Below are 19,103 nucleotides of genomic sequence, written 5' to 3' on the forward strand. Positions count from 1 at the left end.
AAGCAATCGACAATCATGCGCAAGCAGACGTTGACCATCATTGAGGAGGTATCCAGATGCTTCATGGGTTGCCTATTAGGCTCAATCGATTTACGTGCACCTACTGCACCAGCTCTATGCACACCACCATGATCAATTTACAAGGGCAGCCTATCTAAAAACAACCTGAAGTACATTGTCCTGCACTTCCCTGCACTAGTGTAGGCTGGTGCAGGTAAATTGAATGAGCCACTGCATACACCTAAAGTGCACAAGCGGGTCATCTTTAGTATGTTGCAGGTTAAGAAGGTAGGGCAAGGGAAAGGAAGGTAGGAGGAGGAAGCAGACTCAATGCTGGCAAGGGGAGGGGGTTTCCTCCTTTCTTCGCCAGCGTGGCGTCTATTTCCACCTCTCCCACCTTTTTTTCTCTCGTTCTACCTTCTCGAGTTGTCATGAATTATAGTCGTCTGCAAGTAACAGACGATTTAAACGTGTGATGTGCTGAGAACCCCCAAGCAGGCGATGATAGTATGCAAGCAGATGTTGACCGTCAGTGAACAGGTATTTATATGTTTCACAGATTGTCTATTGCAGATGCCTAAAACGCACAAGCAGGTTATCTAGTCGTCTGCAAGTAACAAACGATTTTCTTTCAAACAATGAGCGACGTGCTGAGAACACCCAAGCTGACGATGATTGTGTGCAAGCAGTCACTTAGTCATCTAGCTCCAGAGAAGCGGCGAACGTACAAAATAAAAAGACCAGCTTCTTTATTTCTATCTTACACGAACAACCCACGGCCCCCGCCTATCACCTGCCCTTGCGTTGGCGGTAGCAACTCTGGCAGTAGATGGTGACGCTGCGCTTGTGATCCACGGGTGTGGGCCCTCTGCCGTACTCGTGGTGCCACTGCACCCTGGGTCCCTCGGGCCCCGGCGACGCGACCCCGCACGTCGCGCACCGGCCGCACAACCGGCATATCCAGCGCCCCGCCGGCACCGACTTCATCCCCACGCAGAAGCTGTGGTAGCCCCGGTCGCAGCGGTCGCAGAACATCATCTTCTCTTCGTTGTCCGTCGCCATGCAGATGTTGCACATCTTGCACTCCATGCACTGCCAGCGGTACGACTTGATGGCCACCGCCATTTCCGGCAGGATGTCCAGGCAGGTGACGTGGCCGACCTTCCCGCACTCCGAGCACGAGATGAGCTCCTCGCCCTCTTTGGACGCGTCGACATTGTTGCAGACCTTGCAGACGGGCACCGGTCCGCTCTCACCATCCGACTGCGAACTTTCCCCACTGGAAGAGCTGCAGGACGATCCATCCGACCCGGAGCTGTCTTCGGATTCGGATTGGCTTCCGTCGGATCCGGGGTGCGTGTACACAGATCCAATCTCCTGCGGTGGACCGTACAGCACCGTGTTCACCGGAAGGTACTTGAGCTCCTGGGCTGTGTAGACCCTGTAGTGGTCCTGGTACTGTCCCGGTATCAAAGCCACCGGGTATCGCCGTCTGGCGGAGGCCGAGGCGTCTGGCTTAGCCGTCTTGCGGGTCGGATACTGGATTGTGAAGGTCTGCAAGTCGAAGCAGGACCGGCGCTCCTCCCGGCGCTCCTGGTTTAGGTGCTGGTTGTATTCGGCCGTCGAAGCCACAGCCTTGCGGACGAAGTCCGCCATCTTGCACTTCTCGATGGACGCCGCCGAGTAGCCCTTGTGCTTCTCGACCGCGTTCTGCTTGTCTCGCTCCCGCACGCTGTTGGCGTACTCCTGATACTTCTCCGGATAGTCCTTCATGAAGAGATCTACCACATCATCCGCTCGAAGCGCCGTCAGCCCCAAGTCGCACTGTGTTTCGGTGACCACTCCGCGCTCCTTGAGGAACTCTTTCTCGTCGAACTCGACCGGACGCCGGTACAGATCGGGGTGCTTGCGCTTGAACGATTTCACGTGGAGGTACTCGCAGACCTGCTCCTGCAGCATGTAAGCGTCGCCGCCGTCGTGGGGCCACTGGTACTCGAACAGTTTGTCAGCCGTGATCGGGAGGAAGCCCTCCGAGGTGACTTCGTCGTCCGAGAACTTCTTTCGGCCACTCTTGGCGCTGCTCGCGCTGTTCTGGGAGTCGCAGTCGACCGCCGCGGGAAGGAGGTTCGTCGGGGCCGGGTTGGAGTCGCTCGGGAGCGAGGTCGGCTTCGACGAGACCTCTTCGGATTCCTCGATGAGCATCTGATCGGAGTCGACCCTGCCGGCGTCGGTCGACGAGTCCGCCACGCTCGCGGCGGTCTGAGGCTGCGCGGGGGCCGGTTCGAGGTTCCACGAGCTCCGTGTGTCCTCTTCGAACACGCTGACAGCGTCGGAGTCGGCCCGTTTGCCGGGGAGTTGCGGTAGCGTGGACGATGACGGAGTCGCGGTCCCGGTTAGGCTTAGCTTGGGTACGTCGGGCTCGAGGAAGATCCCGCCGCTCTCGCTGCTCGGGCCGTTGCCGGTGACGGCTGTCTCGGACGGGAAGAAGCCCGGGGACTCCGCTTCGACGGGTTCGTCCCTGGCCAAGTCCGGAGCCGCCCAAGCGGCGTTGCCGTCCGACATTTTGGACGCCGCCGTCGGCGAACTGTTTAAAAAAGTAGGATAAAAATCGTTTCGGCGTCCGCTGACCGCGGTAAGTTTGGATCGGATTGGATTTGTCTGACTTTCTCTTGTCTCACCAAGCCATAAACCAATGTTGCCATAAACTGTATTTTTTCTCAATATAAGCTTAAATTTTTAAACATATTACTACAGTGTCTTCCTTTAATTTGAATTAAAAAATTCGGGATGATTGAATTGTTAAACTTAGAATTGAACTGTCGGCAACAAACTTCTAAGACTTGTCAGTCGCGGCACCAAGCGGGAATTCTTTATTGATCGATTGACGTGCAAACCCCAAAAAGTGTTTGCGGATCTGGCTGAAGTCGCAACCGCAACGGCGAAATCCCAGAAGAGCCATCGAATTTCGCGGCAGCACGCTGATAACCTCACAGTAAGCTTCAATTTCCTTCCGATTCACCAGCACATTTCGACGTTTCACTATTCTCTTCGTGCAACAACGTCTGTGCCGCATGGCGACGGCGTGGCTTGGCGTTCCGTTGGCGCCGTCGGCCGCTGTCCAGCGCAACCAAACGAATCTAGCCCTCTTTTCTGTCACCGAGGGCAAAAAAAGTGAAGATATCAACCTTCGCTAATCACGGAACTGTGAAGAGATGCACAACGTTCACAGTTGTGACAACACACCCTGTAAAAGTGATTTCAAGTCTTGCAATCCAACCCGCACTGACAGGCGCTGCTCTGCTTGCCAGTATGCTCGCTTGTCAAGAAAAGCGTGTCGTTTGCTTTTACAACCACCTGTATATCGACTTATGTATTTTGGTTGTAGTTTGAGTGCGGCCGGTTGTCTGTTGCTGTTCGCGTTTGAAACTGCAAACCACGCTTGATTGAAGTTGTCACTTCGTCAGATTCGTGGCGCCACATACAATCTCGCCTTAATTGGGGCGCTAGGCTTTGCCAATTTTACTCTTTTCGGACGACATTTTTTATTTATTTTTACTCTAAAAGCGTGCCAAGTTCGCTATTTAAGTCTCGTGAAAGCGCATGGGGTTGATGCCTGTCTGTGCCTTTGTCTCGCGGTGGCTGAAGTGATTACATAGGCAAGAAATAGCGAATAGAATAGGCAACACGGGTGTTTCAAACCTGCCTTCATTTTAAGGCACGGTACACAAATTTAAATAGACGTGAAACACACAGATCTACTCTCTACGCAAATTCATCAAATTAAAATTTCTTTAAAGAAAATTTAATGTAAAATTGTGTCTTATTTTTTTGGCGCCCTTCAAAGTGGGCACGGCAGTGAAAACGGGTTGCCTGCCATTGGGAAAGAACCTTTAGTACGAGTATGCTCGCCTTGTAATCTGAAAGACTCTCACGTTTCACCTTATTTTGTAAACACTCGTTGGTTACGCTTTAGCGTGAAGTCACTAGTGCCATGTGGCTTCTTTTGGTCTTGTGCCATTAAACTCCTAGTCATTATTGGAGCATGAGGATGCCATTGTTGTGGTCCACCGAAACAATGCACATTGTCAAGAGGTTGTGCTTCGTGTGACGGCAGGTTACCTTTCAAGAGAAGATGTGGCACAGCTCTAAATCGGTTTATTGGAAAGCAATCATAACTTGAGGCTGTCCACATCCGGACTGAACTCTGACAAAAATCCGTAGAATACCGCGCATCCGCCCAGTCTACATTAAGCGCCCATTCCCAAATTTTTAAGATCTGAGGAAATACGTGCAGTAGAATTATATGTAAAATTGATGACCGGACAAGCGCCCACCCCCATTCTCTCGCAATAATTTTTAAATTTTGAGTGGGCGCTTGCCCGGTATTTTACGGTACTTAGTTTCAGCGTGGCTTGTCGAAAACAGATGACATGATTTGCATAGGTCGATCAGAGTGATGGAGCAAAGCATGAGACATCTCTGGCAGTACAATGATCCTTGGAGCAAATAAGAAGCGCACCCCCTTTTTGGACAGCCTAAAGGTTCGACACGAGTGTGGTGTGACCAGGATACCATATTGTTGCAGCACATTCCAATCTAGAATGTATTAGTTTCTTTAAGAGAAAGTGAGGAAATCCTCGAATTTGGAAAAAAAACTTAAAATTTTAGTGTGGGCACCTTAAAAGCTACGTGCTTTTTTTTTTTTTTTTCCCCCATCTTACTAGTAGGAGCGTTGTAATCAGCAATTAAAATTTCGGTCTAAACCACTCGTTGCATTGCAATGTGCAGAGCGCAGGAGTGCGGAGAGAAAAGCTAGTAAATGTGACGTCATGGGTGGGATCAGACGACCCTTGCTAATTGTTAAGATGGCTCGAGGATGCAAACAACGACGTCACGATGCTTTGGACAGATAACAGGCAGAAGAGAAGTTTGCCTGCACAATCTGCGGCAATCTCTGCTCATCTTTTTTAAGATAAATGCAGTTTAGTTTTACTTCTGCCAAAATGAAGTGCTATAACCGACTTCCCGGGACAAAAAGCTGCGAAAGTCTGCGCCTCACCTGGATTTCTAGAAAGGTGCTTCAGCTACCCTTTAAATAAAACTAATTTTAACGACTCCCATGACTTGCCGGTGAACCAAACGAAACCAGCAGAATCAAGTGTGTTTCGGTGAAACCGCCGCGACATTGCCGTCTGCCTTCCTCCCAGATGGTGCTGAGTAGCCGCCTGGCCAATCGAATCGGCGTGAGGCGGCCGAATGTAGCCGGTGCGGCGGGTGCCACCAGGGGGAGCCTGCGGCGGCCCGTCCAAGATGCCCGGGAGGTGCTCAACGCTAGGGGCGTGCGCGGAAGCGCCAACGGCAGCGGTAGGCGCCTCGGGGTGGCCGGCGGAGGCATCGTCAAGACGGGGCGCTCGCCCAACCTGCGCCTCAATACCCTGCGCGGAGCCGGCAGGGGAGGCCTTCGCAGCGACCGGATGGCGGCGGCAGTGGGGCGGGTGGCACGGCCCGTCCCGTCCGCCGCACGGTTTTCGGCCGGACGACAGGCACAGGTGAGGCACGCCTACTTCATCTGCATCTCCCTTGTAGTGCCCGGAACGGATCTCTGACTGGTGTGTTTGCTGCATTCTCTTTTTACGGCAGTAGCTGTTATAAAGACTTCTCAGCTGCATTTGCGGCTTAAGTGTGGCGTTGATGTGCGCTCGCATTTGCACTGCCCTGTGACGTCGGGAAAAGGGTGTGATTTGTGGACACGGTATCGCTTCCCGTGGCACGCAAGTTTGCAGCTGGTCTCTGCACGTTTATCACACCATGAAACACGAATGTGCTGCATCTACAGTCTGCTGTACCCTTTCCCATGACACAAGAGTTTGTAACGAATTCCCGCTTGTTGATCGCGTAACGTGAATTTGACGTGTCTGCGATCTGCGGTATCAGTTCATGTGGTTCGTGGTGGATGTCGCTACGTTTATCATCATTTTTTATGTTTTGCTGTCACATCCCTAAAGATTTGCACCTTATGTTTTTACCATTTAGTATCTCTTGAGCACCTTACGGGATTTTACAGTAAATGTGGGTCTTACAGTTGAGTTGACTTATAACTAGCGCGATAATTTCTCGAAAAGCGATCATTATATCAATTGTTTGTGTAACTGGACTTACCTTTAAAGACAGTGATGGAGACAGTTTGGTTACAAACAGTGTGCCAGGTCTTTAATGAAAGAAATTGGAAAATAGAGCAAAAGCGGAAATGATAGTTATATCTTGATCAGGGTTCTCCCCAGAAATTCTGGAGAGCTGTACATCTGGCAATTTCCAGTGTGCTGAGGGGAGGAGGAGGGGGCGATTGCTGCAACTTTTATTGTTCTCCGCACTTTCTCTGCCGCACAGCAGTGATTTTGTTTGCAGGGGTTATGCAGCCCTGTGGCATAGTGCCACACAAGTCTGTGAAACACAACAATATAGAGTGTCACGCATCTTCGAAGTCGGCGTCGTTCTGTTTAGCGGGGCAAAATTCAGATGTGGGTTGGACATGGGTAAAAGTGGACAGTCAGCAGACTGGTGTGCGGCAAAACCACCGCCACCCACTGTGGGGAGATCCCCGTTCTGGATGCAGTTTCAATGGGCAGTGTCTCAAGTTCGTAGATTTTTATAACTCCGTTTTAACAGGTAGGTCGTCATATCTGGGATTATTGGAGGTGGATTTGATCGTACTATGCGCAGTAACAGCTACCGTCGTCATTTTTTTGTGCACTGTGATAAAAAGCTGCGGTATCTTTGGTCTCTCTGTCTCTGCCTGGTGACGTCCCACTCGTGTCGTGCCGTTGTGTGCCGCGACCCGGAGCATGCGCCCGTTCTGCTCTGGGTCACTCTCCAGCTCGACTATCCTTAAAAGGTTCGGCAGGCACGAGTCGAGACGCTGCGACGACGGCAGCACTTGCATCCCCTCTGCTTTTGTGACTGAACTTATACGAGAAAATGCCAGGATTGCGACATCCGACGGCGCAAGACGCCAGTCACTGCAACATAATTTGTTGCCACTTCAAGATGACAGAATTCGCGTGCGATATGGGATGCCAAACACAGCACTTGGACGCGTTTCGGGCCATGTGGCCTCGTGGAAGCGGTTTTCTTAGGGTCCCGATTTTTTGTGAACAGGCTTCGACTTTCCGGCAGCAGGGAGGTCCGCTCAGAACGACCCCGAGGGGACTGGTGAGCTTTTCGCAAAGGATGGCCGCCGTGAGGGTGAGTACGCCCCCATCCGCACAAATTGAGCTCTCTTCCATTTGTTTGCGACGGCCGATTCGCACGACGGACTTATTTGCGGACGGATTGATCGCGTGACGACATGTTCGTGGTTCGTCCGTCTCTCAAGCTCATCCCCACGAGGGAGACGACGAGCAGACGCCGGCGAGAACAAACCTAACCTGTTCGCCACCCCCGCAGTGCCGCGAAACTCGCAACATCGCGCCATTGTCCTAGAGAGAAATCAACATTTGCTACCGCGATAAAAAATCATACACTGCTGTTACGTATAGATTGAGACGGAACACTGCGATAGGCTTCACGTGAGATTTGCCACTATCGTTACTAACCCAAGGCATGACAGTGACGCAGGATTTCGTCCCCTATGGCACTCAATGACAAACTCTAGTACAGTGACAGTTAGCCAAATGACTCGCGAACGCGGCGCTAGCTGTTTGGCATGACAGTGACGCAGGCACGGTCCTGCTCAAGAAGGCTTTGGATAGAAGCGACGAAGCTGTGGGATCGCGGATGGGCGTTCTGAGATGCCTTCATGCATTCTACTCATACGCAATGCTTAAAGGGACACTGATACCCCCCAAAAAAATATTTTTATATTTTGCTAGGCAATATATGATGGTGTAGGGAGACTACCCAATCAATATATTTAATAAACTAAAAAAAAAAAAAAAAAAAAAGCATCTGTTTGAAACTGAGATTGGACTGGAAAGGAAGAAATATAAGGGAGGAGGAAGTTACCGGAAATCACGTAGCTGTGCAACTTTTTCTTTCTTTTTTTTTTTTCAATCAATGTATTTGCAATTTTTTAGAAGCCACAAAAAATGGGTATCGTATTTCTTTTCTATTTTTAATATTTAGGTGTGTGCCTTCAATGACCCATGACTTTGATTATCTTTGGTGGTTGTGTCTAAACCAAAGAAAACAGTATATGACCACAGAGAAGAGAATGAGGGAGACTCAAAATCGGCCAGTTCTCAAATGGCAGTTTTCGGGCAAAAAGAAACCAAATTTCGAGCCGTGAATTGTGTTCTGTGTAGTTGGGCTCTCACATGTCATGTACAAATAAAAACCTTAGCGAGCATAAATACGCTGTCAGTGTCCCTTTCATGTGCATTGCAGCCACGAGGAAGGTCTTTCTTGGTGAAAGGATTATTCAACGTGCAAGAATTATTGCAGCGTGCTAGACGAGTTTTTGACTGAAGCTTCTCGATACGGACCCGGAGGAGTGCCAGAACATTCGTCGCGCCAGCTGGGCAAAGTTTCTGCACTTGCTTTCGCGTGTGGAATGAAGAATCATGCGACGAAATGAACCAGCGAACGCACGACACACGATGCTCCACTTTTGTTTTAATCGTCCAGCAACAAAAAAAATCAAGAAGAAAACAGTGTACTGTTGCCAGACAAAATCGTTTGCCAAAAATTTGCGAGCGAAACGGCGCTCGACTTTAGCAGTCTGTGGAAGAGGGGCAAGTCACAGGAATCGGTGACGTGACGGTCACATGGTACACGGTCCGCGGACGAAAATCACGATTGTGTCTGTCATGGGAATCGGTTAGAAGGGGCAGAAAGGTTGTCATCTGCTTTCCAAGAGGTTATCGGTTCCCCAAAGGGTTGCGTCCTAGCCTATTGACAGAACATATTGAACATGAAACATGTGCTGAGAAATAAGGTACATACTATAAACAAAAAAGTTAATTGTAGATTTTGTTTTCATTCTTTTAGTTTATGTGATGAGTTGTGACTGCTCATTCTTTGAGTTGTGACTGCTCATTCCTTTTTTTAATGGTCATTTCGGTCCTCAGAGTTTAATAAATGATGATGTTTTCTGGTGGTGTCAGAGTCATATTCTGCTAGTAAGAAGCTTTTGTTCCCAAAAACACAGAGTCGTCTTCCCGCCACGTGTGTCGGCTTCAATCTAGCCTGCTCGTAGCCAGAATCCAACAGCCGTCTTCTAGCCATCAGATAGATGTATGGTGTATTGTACGTAAACCTGTTAGCCGTAATTCTTGTCTACTCTAGGCAGTTGTTTGCTCACATAAACCTTTTTTTTTTCCTTGCAGAGACCAATTGGTATAATGGACGATGACGTAAGTGGAATGTTAATGGATTTTTGTTCACAAAATTCACCTGAAGGCCCAGGCCCCACGAAGACCATTTTGAATGTGCTACTTTCTAATGCTCTAGTAATTGGCTCTCGTAAGCACCTGTTTGCATGTGAAGGGTCGTTTTGCTTCTGTAGCTTGGGAACCCACAAATGGGTGCACATCCTCCGGAGTTCATTTTTATTTTCAATTTCTCCGGTGGGTTTAGGGTCTTAAAGCACATTTAAGGAAAACAAAAGGAAAAATTTATTCATGTCACTTCGAGTCATTTTATTTATTTTTTTTCCCCTTTTTAATGAATACACTGCCCGAATTTCAGTTTGTGAGAAGTGTAGCCAAGGCCTGCGTGGATCGTTGAGCGGAGTTTTTCTAACTGCCACAGTTTCCACAGAGCCTGGACAAAGAAATCCGCGTGGACAGGAACGGGATCCTGGTGACCACGGCCAACAACCTCATCTCGGTGAGTGGGGCCGCACGGCAAATGCCACCAGGGAATTGCTTTTCATTCTTTATTGACCCCTTAACCGTTTTGGACAAGCCTATCTCATCAGCGTGAAGTCCCCCCCCCAAACCGTCCAGAATGAGTGCAGCTCGTCCGCTTTCTTTGATTCACGCGCTCGACCGTTTTAGGCATCCTAGGCTCGCTCGTGGCTTTGTTTTCTGCTGTGAGAACAACTTACAGCGGTGGCTTTTTTAATGCGTATCATCGCGGTACTACTACAGATTTTCAGCTATGTATAGGGTGGTCCAAGTCATCAGGCTCGATCTAAGATGGACTGTAAAAATCGACGCCTGCAAAGAGCAATTTAAAGGAGCGGTGCAACGATATTCAATTGGAATGCTTTTCAGTTGACACGAGCTTACTGGCACACCTGGGACTCAAGGATACCCACACGCAACGCCACTGGCCAAGAAACTCCTTTGTTGCGGTGTAATTTCAAGGACAAAAGCGATCATTTTCTTTCAATCTCTCCTTTGCGAAATTTGATGACGTAACTCGGGGATCGCAGTACACCCAAGTGACGATATTTGAATGCGGTTCATAGATTGGACCCGAGCCCTGCGTGGGCACTCGATTTGGGCTCGTGATAATTACTAGCTCGAGAAGCATTCGGCTAGTCGCCCGCGTCCAATCGCTGCAACGACGACAATAGCCGAGCCATAACAATGTCTGGAACTCAGCGCGTGTCCTGTGCTTTGCCAACCCCAGCGCGTGGCTATGATCAACACTGGCGGCATATAGTCGGCTCCAGATCACGTGACCGCTTGTTCTAGCTGCGAGTTGAGGGGGTGAACGCTGCCCGTTTTTCTTTAATTTTTTTCTGGACTTCTATTGCGTGGGGTGAAAAACGAACGCGTGTTTCATAGGTCATTAACGTTAGGGATCCGTTCTAAGCGGTATTTGCGCAAAGTACAAAAATTGTTGCATCGCTCCTTTAAACTTTTCGTCAAGGGTGTATTTCACAGGTCGGTTTTTTCTTGTTAAGTCACAAAGTGTAGTTCTCTTTTAGTAAAAAATAGGGCCAAGAAACTTGCCAGGGTCTACGGCAGGCAGCGACGTAGACGACGGGACCAGTAGCGGAATGTGTTTGGCGTTCGTATTAATAGATGGCGCTACCTCCTTATTGCGACGGCTGGCGACCACCGTAGTTTATTAAAATGAACATAATCTTTTTGAAATGTACCTTCGGTTAAAAAATAAATGCGGGCAATAAAAGCAAAAATTTAAGTAAAAAACTATGCGTCTGCATAACGGCGGCGCTTTTGCTGCCAACGTATCTCGTCTGCGTGTCGTCTGCTATTTCTTGCTGGCCGGCTGCATCTTCAGATGCTGCTCTTGACGCCATCTATCAATACGAACGCCAAACACAGCCTGCTACTGAACCCTTGTTGTCTGCGTCGCCACCCGCCGTGGACCCTAGCAAGTTTCTTGGCCCTATATCTTACTATAAGAGAACTATGCTTCGTAATTTTACAATAAAAAACCGACCTGTGAAATACACCATTGACGAAAAGTTTAGATTGCTCCATGTAGGCGTCGATTTCAATGGTCCATTTTAGATCTTGACCACCCTATATATGGGTCCTGGCCGTATTTTCAGCTTCCCCGTTAAATTAAGCAGAAAATTGACGTCACATGACCTATGCACCAGTTGATTTTTCCCGCTAAATTTAGCGGAAAATTGATGTCACGTGACCTATGCACCAATTCAGTTTCCCCGCTGAATTTGGCGGAAAACTTAAGGGGGGACACTACCCAAAAAAGAAATTTTTGAACCACTTGTCTGATTTAAATTATATTTACAGGGCTTGTTTCTGTTGATGTTGAGAACATTTCTGCCAATTTTTGTTAACCTGGGTGAACAAAAAAAATTGCAAACATTCAGACGAAAGGGGGCATGTCTGCTTAGGAAAACTATCGTTTTGAAATTACTTATAAATTTGTTGTTTTCATGTGTTACATTCCATTAGGACAGTTCAGAGCAGATAACTATGGAGCTATATTTCTATGTTATAACATCTTTTATGACAAAAAAGCCACATAAACACAAATACAGTTTTTTAGATTTCCATCCTTTGTCCAAACTTTCAGTTCTTGAGCATGAGAAATGACAAAAATAAAAAATACAAGCTCATAGTTATCTTCCCCTTAAAATTTCAACCCAGAAACACTCATAAAAATTAGTCCAAGTTGCGTAATAACAAAACGATAGTTTTCCTAAAGTGAAATTTATGCCAAAAAGTGGAATGGAGAAAAATGCGTTCAAAGTGCTCCAACCTCTACCTTTTCTTTAGCATCGGTGGACCGAAAATAATTTATAAAAAATTAACTATGCAGTGTAAACTAATGAAACTCCCTGGGAATACTCTCTAGATGTTGGTGGATGTAAATATGACATTTTTCAAAATCAACTTTTTTTTTGCAGAAATTGTTTTTTCTGGGTAGTGTCCCCCCTTAACGTCGCATGACCTATGCACTAATTCAGTTTGCCTGCTAAATAAGTTGAGTGGGTGACACGCAAGAAACAGAAGCTTGTCCGTTTGTTTGCGCCCTCGGAGAAAGCGTCAAAGCAACCTCGCACGAAGTGGTCCGGGGAGCTTCGCCACACATGGACGCCTCGGGATGTTCCACGTCCAATCTTTGGCCTTTCGCAGACCCGACGCAACCTGCTGGAGGCGCGCGGGATTCTGCCGATCGCGGAAGAAGAGGACGACCTCGAGCGGATGACCCTGGACGACGTGCTCGGGAAGGGCGCCGCCGTGTACCGCCCGCCCGCTGCCAGATCGACCCCGGTTTGGACCCCTCTCGCCTCTGGGGTGGAGGGTGTTGTTCATGACCTTTTGCGGCGACCGCGGTTACCGGGAACCTCCTCGAGGAATGGCAGAGTGTCGTCATCCTCGTGCTCACAACCGTCGGAGCAGACAAAACTCGCACGCCGTACGGCTAGAGCTCGGAAAGTTTGTGGCGGGTCCGAAGATCGCTGCTTTCAGTTACGATGAGTCGAGGAGGCTCGTCATGGACAGGTTACGGATCGGGCATGGAATGCCCGATCCCCGGGGTCTGGCTTGGGACACGGCGCAGAAACAACGGTGACGGCGCAATGATGGCGTACTGCGCCAGTGCCGAGCTCCCGTCACTGTGAAAAGCATTACGCGACGACGTAGATGCGCCGTAAAATCCCGTACGAGCGCCCGCCCGTTTGGATGAGATAAATGGTTAAAGGTCGGGCAAAAGTTTGTCAAAAATGGCCAACAAACGCCACGGCATACCCGTTACGAACCACGCGGTATGGGTAGCGATATAGTTGATGCGGCAGGTTCACGTTTTTTGGGGGGCAACAAACAATCGAGAACTCGCTACGAACTCCGGCAACTTCGGGTTCCGCAGTGCGACAAAGAGACGCGGGATACCGCCAATCACGCGGTCGATCCATCAAGTCTTGGAATGGGTTTTGGAATTCTCAACATACAAATAATTAGCACCAAAAAAAAATAATAATAAAATGGAAGGGACATTTTTTCAACAGAGGACGTTTGTACGGGACTTTACGGTAGGATTTTCAGTGGTTTGTTGACGCAGCTGTTTGTTTTCCCCCTTAGACTTCGCTGAACCGCATCTTGCACCGGTTGGACGGCGGGAGTAGGGCGACGACTGCGCCAGCGGCAACGGCACGCAGGGCGCCCTCGGAGCCCCTTCAGGGGGCGTCGGTCCTGGTGGCAAACCTCGACCCGCAGGTCACGGAGACGGACATACGGGTACGCACCAACGCTTTCTTCTGCGCGTCTTGGTCGACGTTCCTATGACGTGCAACGATTTCACCCGCATTTCCGAGACATGGCTTTTTCCGAAGGCTTGCTGACGCACTCGCAACCGCTTACGACGGTGCACCTTTTCACCCCTCTGACGATTTTTTTTTTTTGTGCAGTTCTTGCTAAATACTTTTTTCTCAATTTTTATCGCACGTGCGGCATGGGCTACACGTGTCTTCACAACAAATCGTAATTTTTAAAAGCGTGTATGGCAAAAATATTTACAGTACACATCCCGCAACCTCTCGCCAGCGCCGCAAACTAAGCTCCGAGCAAGCCTGGGTCGTCCGAAACAGCCAAGGGGTGTCCGATACTATCTCGGAGATAGTATAGACCTTTTCACCCCCCTGAGCATGGGCGCTGCCATCTTGAAATCACGTGACGCGGCAGCCATTAGGTTGCTTCAACTTGCTACTCCGCTCTCCCTTCCGCGCCTTGGAGGACACGCTGCATTCGTGTTTTTCGTCGCGTTTCGCCGCTCTTTCTTGCCTTACCTCGGAAACTGTAGTCCGATACGTCTACTCGACGATTAAGACATCTCGAGGGCTCAGATGTCCTTATGACAACTGATGTTTGCTTACTAATAGTGGCGGAACATTCTCAGTAAGAAGCGCGTACATTTATATCGCGCATTGAGAATAGTCAGTGCAATGAAACTACCTGTATTTCCCGAAAGTATCCTCTTTGCAATCATAATATATTGAAAACAGTTTCGTTTTATTATGTGAGGAAACTCGCGGAGAAGATGAACAACGAACGATTAACTTGTATGTATTTTATCTGAGGCTAGAATGGTACGTCAACATCAGGCGATTTGTTTGTTCATAATATCACACCTTCATGTGTAGGAGGTTCTCAATAATTGTATACCGTGCTCGCTCCCATTTCAACAATCATCTAAGTGATTTATTGATTATATTTAAATAACCAGTTCAACCCACTTCATATATATTAACACAAAAATTGGGACTTCCCGCGTAAGAAACTGACACAGGCACTTAACAGTAGCGAGTTTTCGAAAAAAAAGTGCACTAAGAAATAACGTTGTTTGTTTCTATCTGCAAATCTAAAACGCGGTTTGGGTTCGACGCATAAACAATAATGACGACGTTTTTTTTGTTTTTTTTTGCGTACGTTGTTTTATTTTTTTGCCAGTATCTGGAATCCGCAATATTTGACGCCGAAAACGAAAAAAAAGAGCCGTCTGCAAGACAATCACTTGAGTTCAGGATTGTCGATGGCGAATAGAAGTTTACTTTTGGTGGCTGGCGACGCCGAAATTTACAAAGCCAATCTGTTCACAAACAAATAAATATTTGTTCACACAGGTCCGTGAAGTGGTGCCTAGCGCTAGAACTCAGCCTAACTTTCCGAGGTATTTTTCCTCTTGCAGCCTTTAATCTTATTTGGCCAGATTTTCGGAAGACAAAAGCCAGATTTAATTTGGCGGGCCCGTCACGTATATCTTGAGTAAGCAAATGTTCATATAACAATAATTTATTTCCTAGGGCCAATATTGCGAGATGCTGCTTATGAGTACTTTAGCAGGGTTGATAATTTAAGAAGTTTCCTACTCGGCCTGTCAAAACATGCTCAAGTACTAAATTTTAAAAAAAAGAAAAAGAGTTCGACACGATATTACTTGTTTTTATTAATTATCTGCGTCATTACACAATACGTTTTTAGTCAGCGAAGTTCACTAAAGTTTGGGTGCCCTCGAAAACCAAACAGTGAGTAGTAAACTCGCGAGTTCATCTGTTCTGACCGATTCAGCACATTGCTAACCATGCTGTCGATATGCTTTACTTCCCGTGTTAGTCTCGTCATCACTTTGTTTTTTCTGATAACTGGTGCCATTGAATACGGCCATAGACGATGGTAATCTTCTCTATACCTCAGTCAGGCGTCTTGCAACCGTCCATAATCAGGTACATCAAAGGAGTTGGTAAAAAAAAAAATTACGCAATTTAGGCTAAAATACACCTCGTAGTCCTCAAAGTGGCTCAATACCAAAGTTTCATTGGTTCTGCGGTACAAGAAAAATGAACGTATTGCAAAAGTAAACCAAAAACAACGTAAAACAGCAACATAGCCGCGTTCTCTTTGAAACCGAAACCAACCAACCAAATTGAAGCAACCTAATGGCGCCGAGTGCGTCAGCGCCCTCTATCCACCGGTGAGGCAGCTACTAAAATGAAAAGGTCTATATATGTTTGATCTCGCAAACACCGCAAAGCCTTCGCTGCAGTGAAATTATGGTCCAGGGCCACCTCACAGACGGCACCGGCGTGTTCTCTGGTCGTAAGCAGACGCAAGTGTGTGGGCGGGTCTCTGTCGTTAGTTTCAGAGAACCTCCAGCGACGTTTGGAGAATTGTCGACTCGCTACGATGCGTACCGGTGCCCTGCCGCTTCCGACGTCCCTGGAAAGCTCCCCTCTCGCAAACGTCCGCGACGCCTTTCCCGCAGGACCTGTTCCAGGACATTGGGCCGATGCAGGACGCCCGCATGGTGGCGGTGGGCACGGCCCTGGCCACCTTCCACCGGCAGTTGGACGCTGTCAAGGCCTTCAAGGCCTACCACGGGAGGCTGCTCGACGGTGGGTGACGCACCTGAGCTTTTCCCCACCAAACGTATTCACTATACTCCGCGACAACTTTTCTTGGCAATGCAGTGGAAGGTACAGGCCCGAGTCCCCTCTCCCATTTTAAGTGTACGCAGATTCCTCCTCCCCCATTTCCGGGGAGAGGAGGAGAGCCCGGGGGAGGAAGAGAGCCCGCGCACACTCAAAATGGGAGAGGGGACGCGGGCCTGTACCTTCCACTGCATTGCCAAGAAAAGCTGTCGCGGAGTATAGTGGTTTCACGAGCACGACCCCGTATTGCGGCGACACCGAGACAGGCGCGTCTGCCGCGACGAGTCTCGCTGAGCTTCGAAGTGTTTGTTGCTTGGGGTAGGTTGGAGATTCACCAATTACGACGTCGTCGAGAGACTTTGTCGTCGAGGCTCTGCGGTGCATGAATGCGACGCCCACCGACTCCGCCATGACGTGTCGCAGCTGTCGCTAGGATTCTGCTGTGGATTTACACGAGACTGCTAATTTTTATTCATTTACGTATCTATTCGAAATACCCCTACAGGTCCTCCAAGGGAGGGTATTGCATATGGGGAAACATAAAATACAGAAAATAACAAAAATGTAAACGCAGGTAACACGAAACATGCAAAAACAGACTGAAATGAGAAGTCGAGAGAAGAAACTGACGTTAATATCACTGCACATAAATTTTGTTACGTCGTCTGCTGTGGCTGTGCACAAAGAGATGACGTGTTTAGCTTTATACGAGTGATCCCGATGTGAGGAAATAATGTGAGGTGCCTGAAAAAAAATTATTGTGGAGGGAATCATGATGGTAAAGTTTCTGAAACAGTGTTAGACCAGCGAGTCTGAAACAGGTGAGACCTGCAACTGGGCACAATTTTTTTTAATTTTGTGACATTGGAAAGGGATGTACCACCTGCAAAAAATGAAACTAGCAGCGCGGTTTTGCAGGGGCTCTATGTTGGGCTGCTTGGTGGTCGGTGCTAGAAAAAACATAAACCTATATTTCAAACTTTTTTTTTTTATTCATTTTTTAAATTTGAGGTTTTCGGTTTTAGAAACTAATTAAGCACCCTTACACTAAATTTGATAACCATATGGCCCAATAGTTGATATAAAATATTTTCAACACATTGTGAGGCCGGTAACAAAGTAGAAGAGTTCATTGTTTGAACACATTTTTCTCAGTTCCACTTTTTGCTGCAAATTTCGCCGTACGTATGGGTGATCCGCTCCGTTCTCTCGCACAGGCCGACCAATGAACTTGACGGTGCTGACACTGAGCACGCCCCAGCTGGACCAGAGGTGATGGGACGATCACGTCGGAACCTTCCACGGAATCACTCGATTCGCTGCTCTCGCGTTCCAGTCCTGCCAGCCTCCCTCCCCGTTTCTCCCTATTCACCTCTTCCTACATTTTGTTTCCCTAGGCCTCAAGTTGCAACCTCATCTGTTTTCCTTAGACCAAATGGCACAACAATGTTCTGCTTGAGCTTGGCTTTTTTTTTTTTTTATTGTTGCGTGTAATAGAATACTGTTAGCTGCCTTCGTTACACCCACACTCAAGGTTTTCAATTTTTTGTTCATTGTTCTTCGGACACGAGTAAAGCAGCGGTTAGAGGAAACGACAAAAGCGATGTCAACACCAGTTTTACGGCTTGTCGCAAGTTCTCGTACGACTGAATAAAGTAAGTGTTTTGTCTGGCAGGACGTCTTGTCGCTTGATTGACCGTTCAAATGACACTTGGAACTGCATAGTACCGGAAACTGTACACTCTTTGCGTTGTGCAGTTAGCGACCTTTCGCTTGTTCCTGCTTTGGAAATTTAAAATTTTCATAATCAAATTATTTTACTTTCACTTTTTTTTTTCACTGTGTATCGGTGTGCAATCTTTTTCAATGGTGTATTGGTTATGAAAACGAATTAGTACCCTGCCATTTAGTTTCAGAGTATGATTCAAGGAAGCGCATCGTAACTATCATAAAACAGGTTATAGAAGGAGAAGTCTATGTTAGAGTTCGATTGCCCTCCATAGGCTCGTTAACAATTTCCTGACCGTGCCCATAGGGCATTGATCACCGATGATCTATGATTTCCAAGTGTTGCCAAGAAATTAAGTGCGGAGAATTTATGTTTTAGATCTCGTGGATAGCCAAAGAACTGTAGTTTCTGTTTCAGCGTAGGTTTGAGCTTTATCAGAAGTTGGTGGGCTGTCAAAACTATAGTCCTGGTAACGGTGTTTGCACCTGTCTAACATGTCGGAGATAAGAAGGGTGGGAGGGGGGCATGACGCCGGCCGTGGAGCCTCCACAAGCCATGCTCCCTTGTGGCCTCGCCTCTTTCTCGTTTTCCTCCTTGCCCTCCTGACTTATCGGCCCAGCACATGACCACAGCACGTGGCCATCGCATGGTTGATGGTTGCAAGTAGCAGGGAGCGTGGTGCTGGTGGGTTTTATTTACCAGTCATCACAACTAGAAACTGGCCCGCGCCCAGCCGACCAATTCGACCGGCTGCTGTTTTTCGTTATGTACTGAAAATTATAGTATTAGACGTGGAACGTCAGCGCTGTAACGATTGCCTGTTGGCGTGCTTTGGGTAATGTATCGTGCATCTGCTGGGAGTATTCTTTTTGATCTCCTGGCTCCTAATTACTACAGTAGCCAAAGAAATAATAAATGATATAGACACATGATTGCGTAACTATGTCGACCCGACAGGTTGGACCAATACTTCGCATTTTTACGGCGATGATTTCCGCGCTCGCCTGCAAATGATAGCTAATGCTGTGAAGGACGCTCCCAGCAAAGCGCCTCTGTTGAATTTCA

At 48.0% G+C, this 19,103-nt stretch overlaps 2 protein-coding genes across 3 annotated transcripts; one reads left to right on the top strand and one right to left on the bottom strand.

The window, feature by feature from the left end:
- Positions 1-725: 725 nt before the first annotated feature.
- LOC8023159 (PHD finger protein 10) lies at positions 726-2,654 on the bottom strand. Its single transcript, XM_002399307.4, has one exon. The coding sequence runs from the start codon at positions 2,560-2,562 to the stop codon at positions 790-792; it is 1,773 nt and encodes a 590-aa protein (XP_002399348.2). The 5' UTR covers positions 2,563-2,654; the 3' UTR covers positions 726-789.
- Positions 2,655-2,836: 182 nt separating this feature from the next.
- On the top strand, positions 2,837-17,983 carry LOC8023158 (polymerase delta-interacting protein 3). 2 transcript variants are annotated; one of them, XM_029988520.3, is made up of 9 exons: positions 2,837-2,992; positions 5,208-5,549; positions 7,156-7,242; positions 9,324-9,350; positions 9,757-9,825; positions 12,522-12,659; positions 13,467-13,622; positions 16,144-16,273; positions 17,527-17,983. In XM_029988520.3, exons 2-9 carry the CDS (start codon positions 5,208-5,210, stop codon positions 17,583-17,585), a joined length of 1,008 nt encoding a protein of 335 aa, XP_029844380.2. In that variant the 5' UTR covers positions 2,837-2,992; the 3' UTR covers positions 17,586-17,983. The 2 variants fall into 2 exon arrangements, with proteins under 2 accessions (XP_029844380.2, XP_029844379.2); XM_029988519.4 differs by having other exon boundaries at positions 2,842-2,992; positions 9,748-9,825.
- The last annotated feature ends 1,120 nt before the right edge of the window (positions 17,984-19,103 follow it).

Source organism: Ixodes scapularis, unplaced genomic scaffold (assembly GCF_016920785.2).
Source record: "Ixodes scapularis isolate PalLabHiFi unplaced genomic scaffold, ASM1692078v2 PGA_scaffold6__148_contigs__length_123643588, whole genome shotgun sequence".
Lineage (NCBI taxonomy): Eukaryota > Metazoa > Arthropoda > Arachnida > Ixodida > Ixodidae > Ixodes > Ixodes scapularis.

Excerpts from the sequence above, each read along its gene's own strand:
- LOC8023158 (XM_029988519.4), top strand. The coding sequence starts at position 5,208 with ATGGTGCTGAGTAGCCGCCTGGCCAATCGAATCGGCGTGAGGCGGCCG. Across the intron at positions 7,243-9,323 it reads AAAGGATGGCCGCCGTGAGG|AGACCAATTGGTATAATGGA; the intron begins GTGAGTACGCCC and ends TTTTCCTTGCAG. Across the intron at positions 13,623-16,143 it reads TCACGGAGACGGACATACGG|GACCTGTTCCAGGACATTGG; the intron begins GTACGCACCAAC and ends CCTTTCCCGCAG.
- LOC8023159 (XM_002399307.4), bottom strand. The coding sequence starts at position 2,562 with ATGTCGGACGGCAACGCCGCTTGGGCGGCTCCGGACTTGGCCAGGGAC.